Source organism: Thermobia domestica, chromosome 10 (genome assembly GCF_964235325.1).
Source record: "Thermobia domestica chromosome 10, izTheDome1.hap1.1, whole genome shotgun sequence".
Lineage (NCBI taxonomy): Eukaryota > Metazoa > Arthropoda > Insecta > Zygentoma > Lepismatidae > Thermobia > Thermobia domestica.
In genome coordinates, this window is record NC_137463.1 from 163,697,604 (window position 1) to 163,712,649 (window position 15,046).

The window sequence follows — 15,046 nt, forward strand, 5'->3', positions numbered from 1 at the left end:
TCCAGTGTGGAGCAAAAGTTTTGCATTAAGTTGAAAAAAATCAGCTGCGCTAACCTTATCTTGCTAAAGAATACTAAGCGATATGAACACAGCTAGAACTAGTACGAATGAGTGAAGCAAACGCTTTCGTGAGAGTAAGGAGTCTTTGAATAATGATAAGGAAACAGCACGTCAAGCACTCGGAGAGATGATAAATCTATGAACTCCGTGAGGAACCCCCTTGATGACGATAATCTAGGAAAATCTTAGATTTCATTTCAACTATTATCACTGGGAACAAGATATGGTGATTCAAGTCTGATACTCTTACAAAACAACAGTCGTCCAGTTGATCAGTCCAGATGAACCAAAATTTGAATTTGTAGCTCTTGTAGTTTTCGAACTACAGGAACTCCCGTCATGATTCAAAGACAGATTTCCACGTCGAAGACGCGTACGCTACCCATATAGCAAGAAGAAACTCATTGACAAATTTAGGGAAATGTTATTCAGTGATGAAATCCGTTTCTGTCAGATACTGTGACAACTGAGTACCTGTTTCTAGACATGCAGCTGAATGAGAAAATTCGATCTGTGCTCGAACTCTGCACATAAGATCCACACCTGGCATTGTAGTATCGAGGACAGTGATATATAATTCCCGCTTGTCTCTAATTTTTATTCAGTGAAGCATCATTATAGTGCATTGTACATTCGTGAATGTTATCCTCAAACCTTACTTGAATGTTTGGCGGGATACCATTTCCTAGTAGAATAATACATATTCTCATACAGCTATGGCAATCCACCGTGGATCCGCCTTCTTCCCTAGCCTGTTAGGTTTTTAGATCTAATCCCTACTAAGCGTGTATGCAACATAGTGTGATGATCTTCAATCGCTGAATGTTTTAGGTAAAACCATGGGTCAGTTATGTCAAGTTCACAAATGGTTACCAAAGTAACAAGTCGTAGCTACATAAAATATATGAGGTGGTAGCCTTAAGGATGCGTATGCAACGACACGTTGTCGTAGGTGATGTGTTAAATGATCATCTATAATTCGTCAGACGGGATAAAATTGAGGTGAGTGTTGTTGCAAGCAGACGGTGACGATGCAAAATGGAAGACCTCTCTAAGTTTCAAAGAGGTCAAATTATTATGGTTGAGTGATTATTTGGCGTAGGCCGGTGTGTCAAATGTGTCGCCAGGTAAAGACGGTTTATAAAACCAGAAAAAAAGAAAACATTGGAGAGAGATGATGATAGATGAAGTCTCAGTGACATAATCGTTGGCCATTGAAGAGAACTGACTGCAAGGACTGTTAGGACGAATCAGCAAAAGCCATTGCGGAACTTAATCAACATCAACGATAGCCTATTGCTACTGCCCAGCGAAAACACGTTGCATAATCTGAATACCCATGGTCTAGTTACAATTTCCAAATTGTTGAACTTAGTGAGAAACGCTATATGGCAAAGGAAACGGGGCAGAGAATGTACAAAGTGAGCCACAAATGTTTGGAAATGCGTAATAGGTCCACTGTATCTCCTTTCACCTTATTTATGCTGAGATGAGTAAATGTTATAAAATACGACGGGATAAATTTATGTTTTGGTGTTAACTATTATATGGTCTGTTAATTTGTCTTAGATGTGGATTCCATTAGGCTTAAAGTGTGGATTCCATTAGGAGCGATATATGTTTTGTCTTAATGAGAACAAACTGTTCTGATAGTACAGTTTGAGTATAAATGTGTTTGAAACAGCCTACTTATAACACTTAAATAAATTACCAAAAATAAATTTTCGAATTTTTAAGCAATAATTTTCAACAACAGGCCATGATGGAGGATGCAAAAAGAAGCACAAAAAAGCTTAAATTCCAGTCTTCTCTCTACCAATAAACACGGTGACGGCATGTAATGTCAACCGCAATTTCCTCATATCCCATCCATGAATTCTGTAATTACACTTACAGCTGTGAGAATGAAGACATTGTAAGTCATCACATATATTTTACGGTTCAAATGTTTCCGCCTAAGGTCATAGTTTTCCAATTTAACAATGTGATACGTTACTGCTAGGGCTGTTAAGGTGTAATTTCATGAGCATACAGATGAACTACACCTTCCCTGGTCTGCCGAATACACAGAATTCTACTTAATTAAACACATGTGATTAGTTTTGGGGCCCAGACATCGCAATAGATATTCTCTTTAATTCTTGTTGACGGAACTGAGTGTTGCACTGCATGAAGTATGGAACATTACTATAGCTGAGCATTACCTCCTCATGTTTTACCGTTGAGAAATGTATAACACCTACATTTATAGACCTGCCTGACTACTTGTGGCTATTCCACTAATTGCAATGATTTGATAGTTTTTGTATCAGATTCTTCCTCCTTTTTACACCTTTCGGCGCCTTTGACATGATGGCCTGTACAATAGTTGGTCATGATTTAGTACAATTAGAAAAATTACGAAGTTGCAATAATCACAAGAAATAACAATATATATCATTTTCAAAACGTAAATTTATTGAGCAGCAGAAATAAAGGAAACAGTTCAAAAACAATTTCCTAATAAGCATAACTTATTTTCCTGCAGATTAAAGATATTTAAGAGGTCTGTAATGCATGTGTCCATCATGAACGTCAAGATCAACTGCGAAACAACGAAGGCATGGAGTAGATAAAATCTTGAATGTCCTCGTGGGGCATGAACATGATAAAAACGCTAAAAAAAAACTGTTGCTTGGGAAGGTTTCTTGTGCGCGAGAACTTGTGAAATCATTAAAGTGCTCAACGGCGTAGATAAGGTGGTTGCATCGACCAAATAAGAAATGGAACACCATATTCATCCACGCAATGTAAGACATCGAGTGGTACACTCTATCGTGTGTTATTATGTTGGAAAATGGTTAAATATAAGATTTGCAGTAAATACTACAACCTTATGCTTCGCCTTATAGAAATACAATTGGCTGATCAAAGATCTGTCAATACGTATTACACACAAGAGAGAGCCAAGTAATTGGAACCACATACGTTAACTGCCGTTGCCGGTTTGGTGCGGTGATGTAGTATATATGCATCATCAAGCCTTTTGCCTTAGAACTACTACCCACAATTGTGGCAGTGATGTTGCTGAATACACATGTAAAATTCGCTCAAGAAAAGTATGTAATGTCATTTGGGTTTCCATGTGCGAAGTCAGCGGCACCCTTGCATCCATCCAGATGTTATACAATCGAAGGATGATGAAGCAATGAGCAGCGTCAAAATATGCTCCGCTCAGCCAAATAACGTGGAATTGTTTGTAGAGATTCTGCACGTCGCTGTGAAACGCTTTGCTGAAATCATTAATTACATATTTACATAGATCTAGCATCAGAGGTGCATACGAGAAGTACGTGCCGTTTCGGCAGTGGCGGCGATAAGGGCCCCGCAGAACCCGCGGTGTGGGGGGACCCGGACCTGAGGGCGCCCCAACAAAGTACGCCAGCAAGGCACCATGTTATTTATAATTTTAATGTATTTTGAAAGCGTTTCTACACATCCCATAACTAATTCTAACAGTTTCACTGAATTAAATAATGAAGTAATCATTAAAATTAAATAATGAGGTATGACTGTGAACATGAATGTCAGGTTGCTCTTTACAATTTTCCAAGGATTTTATTTTCCTGTGTAACATCTGTATATTATTATGTTAGTCTATTATGCCATATTTTCGATATCGTGTATTTTAGACTACAATTACCGTGTATTACAATAAATTATCGTGTTTACCGGAAATATCTACCAAGTAAACAATTCTAGACATAGCAAGTTGTTAAATAAAGAAGACAGTTGCTTACTGAGTAGTTTGCCGGACTTGAATACTGCCTTACAGCTGTACCTCACATTTCCTGTCATAACTATTGCAGCAGAGAGAAGTTTTCAAAATTAAAAATTATCAAGAATTATTTACGGAGCACCATAACAAAAGGTAGATTGCGTGCACTTGCCATTTTGAGCATCGAATATAAAAAATAATTTTAAAAAACTGGATAAAATTATAGACAAATTGTTGCTCCTGCAGAACTGAAGTTTATTGTGTAAACAGTTCTTAAAAATTTTGTGTTCCATTCCATTCCAAGTGAAATATAGGGATAATGATGCTTACAACACCTCTCCTTAGTTTTATCATGTGTGTTGCGTGTTCCGATGTGACGATACAAGAAGAGTTTCCCTTCCGTTTTATTCTAGGCAATGAGAGTACTGTACGCAATTTACACGAGTACGCAAAAATATGTTACGTTAATTTTCCTCTGTGTAGAAGGTAGTTACAGTATACCCGGACAACCGAAACCCGAATTATCCGAAATCGCAAATCCAGTAAACATGTACTGTGCTGCACGGGAATAATCTAGAGGACGGGGACGCGCTAGACTACCTAATTCATATGCTATAAAGATAAAGTATTACAGTACTAAGTAGGCCTACACATAGATGTAGGGCCGCGGTGGCTCAGTGGTAGAGCGTTCACGTCTGGTGCATGGAGTATCAGGTTCGATCCCAGCTCGCGAGAAGTGAACTTTGTGGTGGACAAACACCATATGCGTGAGTTTCCTCGGGGTTCTTCCGTTTCCTCCCACTTTCTTCATTTCATCATTTCATTCATTTCCCATCACCGTTTTGTTTAGCCTAGCCGGCATAATCGTGGGACGTAAAAATGAAATGTTTCAATTCATTTTTACATATAGATGTACTTTACTCCTAAAAATGTTCATTTAACTTACAAAAACTAAAAACTGAAACCACTGGCGTAACAGACCTTAAGTCGTGAGCCGGCCCCAACGCCATATATTAACGACTGGTGGACCTACGACCACCTGAGTGACGAACAGGTGGTTAGCCCGTTGCGTCACCCTGCCCCAACAGGCGCATCACTTCCCAGTTTTCCTCACGACGCTGAGCAGACGCCAAAAATTTGGACTACTCCAGTGGAGGATTGAACCCGGGATCACATGCATATGAATCAAACGCTCTAACTAGTAGAGTATGGAGCTCTTTAACTTTAATAAAGAACGTAAGTGTAGCGTACAAAGAGAGTTTTGAAGTTATTTGATCTTCAAAACATTTCAGATAAATTAAACATATTGTAGTACAAACCAGGTAATAGATATAAATGACTTAACAAAAAAAAACTCCGAAATAAGCCCCCTACTTTAGTTCGGGGAACCGTGGTTATACTGTATTATTATTATTATTATTATTATTATTATTAGTAGTAGTAGTAGTAGTAGTAGTAGTAGTAGTAGTAGTAGTAGTAGTAGTAGCAGCAGTAGCAGTAGTAGCAGTAGTAGTAGTACTACTACTAGTAGTAGTTGTTGTTGTAATCATTGTGGTAATACTGTTAACATGGTAAAATGGTACATTAGCACGCATATAGAAATTTTAAATGAAGTTCGAGTAACACATGGCCTTTTGTTCAGTTTTTGCTGGGGCGCCCCGAAGCCGGCATCACCACCACTGCGTTTTGGTCTAATTTCCAAGTACAAGGAAATACAGAGAACTAACCTGTGTCTATTTCTCAACAAACTCTTCCTGTTTGTTGATACACAGTTGCCATCACGCTATTCATTTTATGTCTTATGTAGCACAGTCATTTTTGAGAATATATATATTTCTGATACTAGAAAATAGCGCTTTCCAGGGATGATCTATTGCCAAAATGACATTCTCAAAGAGAATTCTTTATATTTCGGAAAAACTAGAAGCCACTTGGGGTAAATCTGGTGAGTAGAGCGGGTGTGACAAAAGTTCAATACCGTAGTCAGCCAAGAATGATGCCACATTAGCACGGTGAGGCGGTGCATTGTATTTGTGGAGGATGAAATTGCCACTCGCCTTTATGGTCGTTTCTCAGTCAATTTTGGTTTTAAAAAATCTGTGTTGAATGTTGTACGAATATATTCGACCGTAATTGTATGATTTTTCGAAACAGGGTAGGACAATATCACTCCCTGAGATCTCCACAAGATAGCGTACAGAATTTCTCATTGGATACCACCTGCTGAATTTCTTGGGCGATGGTGAATGTGTGTGTTTCCACTGCATTGACTGCCTTTTTGTTACTAGGTTGAATGATAAAATCTGTGAATTATACTTTCCAAGAAATTGCGTCCCTCTCTTCTGAAGTGCGTCAAATTTGCAACATTTGATCGAATCCTTGCATCTTTTTGAATGTCATTAAGTGTTCGCGGAACCCAGAAAGAATAAACTTTCTTAGGCTCACAATCAGTTAGTTCATTTTAATTATTCGTTCTACTGTTCCCATTGTAAGCCGCAGTATATCACAAATCTCCTGCATGGTTACACACGTATCTTCCATGATGAAATTTCCAACAAGGGCAATGTTAATCAATGGCGTTTTTGGACGTTTTGGGCAATGTCAATCAATATCAATCAATATCGCCAGTCAATGGTGTTTTTGGAGGTCCAGAACTGTGCTCATTTTTACACTCGTTCGCCTTGCTTCAACTCACACACCTCTTTCCTAACAGTTTCCCCCGTACACATCTGCCAATTGGCGATGAATAATGGCTGCACAACGTCCAGTTGCGGTTAGTAACTTCACAATTACCTATTGCTCTTCAACCGAAAATTCTATGTCCCCGAGCAGTAGCAGAAACATGTCTTACTTATTCAGACACTGTGGCTCAACTGCTGTCACTGTAACCTGCACTGTTTAGAGACGAAGAATGGATATCTCCGACGGTGCAGTTCCTTTCCTGTAATGACAAAACAAATGGACTTTAGAACAAAACGGCAGGACCAAAGAATAGTCCTGTGCGGCTGATATTAGCGGCTACTTCATTTAAGGTCCGGGGCTAGCATCTGTCTTAATGCCATCTGCCTTAATAACTTTTCGTGGGAACTTCGTATTTCATCCAACATGGGCAATATCAAGGAAGTATAATACACGATTGTTGTATGCCATCATTCTTATAAAAGACGGAAACCTTTTGTGATTTTTACAGAAATCAAAAGCGTGGCATTTTCCGGCCATCGAGATAGGTTCAGATTCTGATAACAATCAGCCACTAGTAAACTGTAGCTCTCTGCCTTGGCTAAGGTTGACGCTTTCATGATACGTACCCGCACACGTGATCTTACTAATCATTTTCCTTTCATCTTCTACATATTCTGCAAATATTGCGTATCTTCTTGTGTTGCACTTATAACGTTCACTAGTGTAATGTGTTCAAAACATGCCATATTGCTTGTATAATTAAAATTTGTGGCTTTACTATTAAACTTGACAACATATATTGGTTTTAAAATATTTTCAGGTAAGTGTGCAGTGGAGGAAAATCTAGAAAATTTATTGCAAAGAAATGAACAAGAAAAGGAAGAAGTGTATCCGGTTACAGATTTATTACTGTAAATGAAAAAAACCATAATTTTCTATTATTTATTTACAAAACATATTTTGGTATCACCTTACTACTAAGTTATGAGTAATTACAGAACTTTGGATATGAAATATATCCCAAATTGGCTAAATAACATAACATTAACACTGAAAAGATATACATACCAAGAAATCTTAATATTTCCTTCTCTTCTCTATTTCATTGTCGATTTATCTTTAGATCATTCTCACATATATTTCAAATTTGAATATATTAACTTAAAACTAAAATTTTAAATAATTTTACATTGAAGTTTACGAATTTTTCAAGACGCAAATAATAATAATTTCGTAATTCGTATTTCCTTATGTGTTCTCTTTAGTATCATAGTTCAACCAATTCTTGGCAAATTCTGCAAATCCACTTACAAGCTGAACAGAAGTAACAATAACATGAAGCGAAATAGTTATTCAAGGTATGTTATAAAGGTAATCTAAATATACGCCTAAGAAATTATATTGTTTTAAAATAGAGCTAATTAAGTACCAATGTTACAAATCAACCATATCATTTATACTCCTGTTCAAAAAAGCTAGATTACACTATTTTTCGCACAGTGAACAAATAAGTAAAGACATTCGTTTGTAAAATTCAAACTGAAGAATAGGTAACACACCCATTAGGCCTACTTACCCTTTTCAAGGAACACCCGTATTTTAATTGGTAACATATAAGGTAGAATATAAAATCTAGTTCGAACGTTTACCGGGAGCTAAATAAACATACACTATATTAAAATAAATTACTGTTATTATTACACAGAACAGTATTATAAATGTCAAGGTTAAATTTTCACAAGTTTGTAATACAAGGAACTCTGAAGACAAATGGTTAGAAAGTAGCCGTATTTCTCAAAATCAAGTGTTTATGAAATCATATAAAATCGGCGAAGAATAAGTTCGCAATATTTCGGTCGACATAAAGGCTATTGCCAGATATTAAGATATGTTCTTAAACATTGAAGTTACTAAAATGTGTAATTGACAACGAATTTGTAAATCAAAACAACATTGAAAACACGTTTAAGTTATCTTTCAAATTATATGTATTATTATCAATAAATTATTGGTCAATATCTTGAAAATACCACGTATTTAACCCTCAGTCTATAAATACAAAAACAAATTTCAACTTTCATTCTCACATTTAAAATCGTAATAGTTCACACACATTCAACTGCTAACCTATTTGTAATATCACTGAAAGTAGAACTACAGACTTTAGTTGAGCGATTTGACTAGAGTTCATTCACTTTTAATGTGTGCTTGTCCATTGGAAACTTCTTTATCTACATTTGGTAACTCCTGGTAGCTCCCATCTCCTAGTCTTTCCTTCATGTGCTTGACTATGTGAGGTGCCACAGTTTTACGATCATATGCTAACCCAAGCCACACACAGAAATCAATGAATGCTGCAGATGCATTGTTGCTGTACTTGCCCCATTCGTCCGCCTTGTAATCCATGGGAAATACGTGATGATAGTTGTGCCATCCTTCACCAAAAGCAAAGAGGGCAACAAAATTGTTTTGTCTAGGTTCGATTAATCTTTTTAGAAAGAGAAGATGAAAAATATAAGTAAAAAGCAATTGCGGAATTTGATAAATCACAGTACAAAGATGCTAATACTACAAATGTCAGGTTCTGGATTCGATTCCAAATATTCGTAAATACTCTAATATTTACGGCATGAAGCATGGATATTTATTATACAAATAAACCAAGAAATTTTATTGTATTTTCCTATACGTGCACCGAGCAACTTTCATCACACGAACACACAATCAAGTTTATTCCATTGACATTGAACACAGAAGAGGCACGCACATCTCTTAGCCATATATCATATATAGCAACTATAGTTCTTAGTGGTTATCATACTTTTTGTGAGAAGTCTTTCGTCGTTATGTGGTTAGCGTAGGCAACCTAGGCCCAGCAGATTCGGGTTCAATTCCAGGTAGGAACTTATGTGATCGATTCCACAATAAGTGGTAGATGCATGTTTCACATATCTTCGGTGCTGAAAGGGACGTTGAACTCTTATTTCAAACAACATTCTCTGTAGATACCAGTTTAAGTTAGACTGTCGATATTTCAATTTAAAGTTTACATCTTAAAAACTATAGGTTGAAAAGGAAAAACAACTCTAGATAAATATCAACATATAATGTTTCATTCACGATAAGTATATTTTAGATTCATAGCTTCCTTCCGATTCCAGGAACTCATATATATATATATATATATATATATATATATATATATATATATATATATATATATATATATATGGAAAAGAAAGTCATGAGTGAGTCAATGATCAACACCCAGGCCAAATCGCTTATCCCTTTTGACTACCATTTTTTAATGTGAACATTCTTTTATATGTACGCCTCCTTTAACGTGGGATATTCCTGACACCTGTACACAGTTTTTTAAACCAAACACAGTCTCCTGGTCACATCTCACCCGATGGGAGAACAACATGTATTTTTTTAAAAGAATTTTCTAAAAACAAATTCCCAGCGTTGTTTGAATTATTCGCATGGGATACATGTGTCCCGTTGGTAGTCAAAGGGTTAAGCTAGAAACTTGAAATTTTGACAGTGCATTCGATTTGTGTGTAAAGTACCACTAAGAAAGAACTTTTGAAAATTCATTTAAGTTAGCGAAATTGGGGTAGCAATTATTATAGTAAAATGACCATATCTCAGACCACATTTCGAAATCCTTTAAGATTAGAGACATGCAATTTGATATTTAGACTTTTCATTTAAAATAATTTCTTAAATATGTATCGTAGACCGAACTACGATACTGATCACTGTCAGATTAAAGCTAATAAGAGAAAAGCAATGTAGAGTACAGAAAATCCAAGAAACAAGCAAGAAAAGATAGGATACAGAGAAATGAAAGAATAAGAGAAACAAAGATATCAAAATACGGTAAGAAATAAATTACAGAGAGAAAAATTGAGAGAACGAAGCAAAAAGAATGAAAAATAATGAACAAAGCATTGAAAAAACCACAGAAGAAGTAATAGGTAAAACAGGAAAGTAAACGAGAAATCAAAAATGGTTCGACGAAGAATGTAAGGAAGCAATAGATAAAAAAAAAAAAAAAAACGAAGTAAGGCAAAAATGACAGAAAGAATTTTGTAATTAGGAACCTGAAAAATAACAAATCACCTCCAAAAGATGATTTAGTGCTGGTGCCGGAACTATTTATTTTTTTCTTTTTTAAAAAATGAAATATTTCTGTTTTACATGACACGGTTATGCCGGCTAGGCTAAAGGAGACGGTGATGAGAAATGAATGAAATGGTGGAATGAATAAAGTGGAAGGAAACGAGAGTACCCCGAGAAAACCCACGGACACGATGTTGCTGACAATTTGACGACAATGAGTTCATTTCGTTTATTTAAATTACATAGCAACCAGTTTTATTTTGTTTTAAAACAGACACAAACTTTATTTCAATCATTATACTGCCACATAAGAGATATTTTAACATGCGAATTTTCGTAGACCGAAGTGTTCATTGTTGCTGCAGCTTTATTTGTGACTGCATCAGTAAAAATACTCTTGATACATTTGTAAATTTTTCCTATCGTAAGCTATAGTTTTAAAATAATGTGATATTGATTGAAGGGCGTATTTAAGTGGACAGGTGGGTTGATTGATTGATTGGAATTTAATGGGGACGTCAGCAACGAGATTACTTTTCCCCATCAGATTAAAACGCTCATGCCATAAATAAAAGTTTAAAATCCTACATATCAAAATATAACAAAATACTGCTGCAAAAGAGCCGTAAAAATCTAAGAAAAGAAATAAAAGAATAAATATATGGAAATAAGAAATATATAATAATAACAATGCATATATAGTAATAACACTAAATAGTATTAATAGTAACAATAGAGAAAATATATATAAAAATAACGATAAATACTAATAAGTAATACTAAAATTATATACAGGATGGCCCAAAAGTAGGTATACAACCTGCATTGATCAAGTATAACATTCTAGTTCATGTGTTTATTTGCTTCGGCTGTTCCGAGCTTATGGTATAGGTAAAAAGACATTAAAAAGAAATAATAAAGAAACTAAGTCTATCTTATGGATAACAATAAGAAATGATATAAAATACAATGAGCTGATCAGTACGGTACTGTATACCTACGTTTGGGCCACCCTGTATAACAATAACCATATTAAAAAATAATAAAACATCATAAATCAACGTTTCAGGCGACCCTTCCAATGTGGGCCATCTACCGTCCACTCAGTATCCATCAGATTATCTTCCACAATATAAGATTTCAAAGAAACTGAAGGTGGCCTACGAACAGTTGGAAATTTTGTTCCTTTCGGGGAAAGAATCGTATCATTCAGATGGCATACATATTGGCCAAATTAAAAATAATAGATTATCTTAGGTGTTCAAATACTTGTCGTAAGCATATTCTTCTCATGCGAAGAACGGATATTTCAACCAGTAGTTTTTAAAAATTAGCATTTAACGAAAATAAGTATTATGTTCCTATGACTGACTTGAAGTGACGTTCATTCAATTTCTGGTGGAGCGACTGTAAGTCCGATCTCACATTAAGCTGTAGATTCACGTCTTGTATAGCCTCGCCTCTACACGAATGCTAAACCCTAATCTAGAACAACATTTAAATGTTCATTTTGAAATGGTAGCGTAGGGTAGCAACTAACTGGCTTGGAATTGGTCTTAAAATCTTTTTATGGGCTTTCTACTTGACTGATAAAAGTATCCAAAAAAATTATAACCGACACTACTATCTATTACTAGCAAGCAAAGGTAGAATTCATAACCATCCCTGTTCCTATGTTCAACACTAAACTAAAGACGATGATAGAACCAATTAGAATCGTTTGTCCTTTATTATTCTGTGAAGGGATTTACTAGATTCCCGTATATGTGGTCACTTGTGTCGAAAATAGAAAATATAAATTTCATCTAAAATACAGAAATAAAACAGTGTGTGTGACCAAATCACAGAAAAAAACATCTTAATCGTTTGGAATTAAGTTTTGGATACAGTAATAATCTATTTCGAATGTTTTTCATCGTGTTACTTAGATGATCATGCACTTCCTAAGTAGGGAGCTTATTAATGGAGGGTATGGGCGAGAGAAAGTAGAACGTAGTTCCCACTTTCATTAGCTATTTCGTTACAAATGAAACTCTGGTGTATCTAAGAGGATGTGCTTTCATGGCGAGTGACTTTATGGTGATAATGTGCTTTCCAAGCACGTGGTCTTGGTTAAGAACCTGCCTTACTAAAAATGATACAAAATTTACCATTTTTCTTTTGCTTGTTTATTAATCAGTGAAAGGAGATAATGAACTGCAAGTCACCTCAATCATAGATAATGCTATTCTACAACAGATAATATGAACCTGAAGAATGTTCAGTGTTGCCATCCATAGAAATTACAATGTTGCCAGAAAAACAATTTCCCTAAAATCTAAGTTAAGGCAGCAAGTAGAGGAACAAACTCAACTGCATTTGGTTACATATCATCTTGTTTTGGTTTCCTGTGAACTACTTTTTAAATAATAGTTGTCTTTAGTTTGTAATAAACAAAATAGTTTTTAACATACAATTACTAAAACTAAATAATAACGTTAATTAAAAAGTAGTTCACAAGAAACCAAAACAACATGATACATAATCAAATGCAGTTGAGTTCATTCCTCTACTCTTTGTCTGAGCTTAGATTTTAGGGAAATTGTTTTTCTGGCAATACTGTAATTTCTATGGATTGCAACACTGAACATTTTTCAGGTTCATATTATCTGTTGTAGAATAGCATTATCTATGATTGTGGTGACTTGCATTTCATTATCTCCTTTCACTGATGAATAATCGAGCAAAAGAAAAATGGTAAATTTTGTATTATTTTTAGTAAGGCAGGCTCTTTATGGGAGTAGGAGTCCTTGGATAACACTCCAGTTGGTGTTTCAGAGACAACTAAAACAGAAACTTATGTTTTACATATATATATAAATGAAAAGTTAAACATGTAATCAACCAATAAATTAATTTGATGATTTTATTGTTTATCTGAAATATATTGATGTCAATAATATAGGGTGTCTCTAACGTCTTCGTTGATTTTAAGTACTATAGTTTGAAAACGGGTAAATTGTATTTACATGAAATCCTCTACAGTTCGAAAAGGGAAGTTTCGTTTGATTGGCAGGAGTATCCAAGATTGATGCACGTTAGTGATATCTCCTGAAAAGCATCTGTTAATTCGTCAACTCCTGTCAGGGTCTAAAGTATGAGAATAGTTAGATTATCAAATTCATTCGTGCCTTGTGGACAGGAAAAGCCACGTTGAACATTTCTGAACTGAAAACTTAATGTAACCACGATGTTTTCATTTTGTAACAAGTTTCTAGTGTTTTCTGAAGCCAAGACAGAAATGAAACTGGAGCGAGAGTTACAATCTGAGTCTCAATATTAAGTGATAATAACTTTTGTGTGCCAACGTTATTTGAGTAGAGTAATGGTATAATCTTCCTTACATGAAGCCACTCGTACTTTAGAAGTAATCTACATGCTATATATCCTATTTTAAGGAAATCACGAGTATTACATCAAATAATATCCTTAATTATGTTCTTACTGTTATTCTTAATAGAATATTAATATTCTTACAATATCATATAGTCAATGTCCTTCCAACGTAAGTATCTTTGATACATTTATCAACCAATTCCGACTCCACAGACTAAAACTTAAGAATCATTATTAAGCTATGTATGCGCACTTTGTACCTAACAACTTGGAAATCGGATGCCACTTCGAGGGTGGTGTAGGCCGAGGTCCAAAACACTCTACAGAGCACATAAGCTTAGTACACAAGTACACTATTATTAATATTATTATTATTATTATTATTATTATTATTATTATTATTATTATTATTATTATTATTATTATTATTATTATTATTATTATTATTATTGCTACATAATGAAGAGTTTTATGAAATTTCCTTAAAAATGTATATCCAAATCCCTCATGTGTTACCTCTATTCCATGCGTCCGCTATACTCATAACTGAAATTCTTGTGCAGTATATATCGTATTTTTTTGTTTTAAAATAGCATGCCATCTAAAATGTACTGAGCTTTTTCCCCAAGAGATTGTGTTAGTGTCCCAAATCTCAGGCTTCATAGGTTGGAGTGGGTCTAGACCATTGTAAACCTGACAGTTGACGCTAGTAGCTTCGATAAAGCTAACAGGTCTCGCCAGAAATTAAACTGGAAAACCATTTTGCGTGTTTTGTGCAAGTGACAGAGAAACCGAAGCAGTACCTCCCACAGCCTGTATCGAAAATCATAGTATGCCACAAGTCATAGGCGCCGACTTGAAGAAAATATTGGGGGGGCCAAAACAATGAATAAATATATAATCATATTCAGCCGTTTTCTACCAATTTCTTGATAAAGGCCCCCTTCCCTCCAGATCTCAATCTGCTGCATCCGCTCCGCTGCTAAATTCATGACATACGTCAAATTTGTGTAAACGCATTAAAACAAATTCAAGTTCAAATTC

At 35.2% G+C, this 15,046-nt stretch overlaps 1 protein-coding gene across 1 annotated transcript in view; it reads right to left on the minus strand.

Annotated features, from left to right (window-relative positions):
* Positions 1 to 7,468: 7,468 nt before the first annotated feature.
* LOC145661657 (acyl-CoA Delta-9 desaturase-like) overlaps positions 7,469 to 15,046 on the minus strand; it is a 62,329-nt gene continuing 54,751 nt past the window's right edge. The window contains exon 5 of the mRNA XM_081726981.1: positions 7,469 to 8,987. Within this exon, the coding sequence (XP_081583107.1) occupies positions 8,687 to 8,987 (301 nt within the window). The 3' untranslated portion in view covers positions 7,469 to 8,686. The remainder of the gene's footprint in view (positions 8,988 to 15,046) is intronic.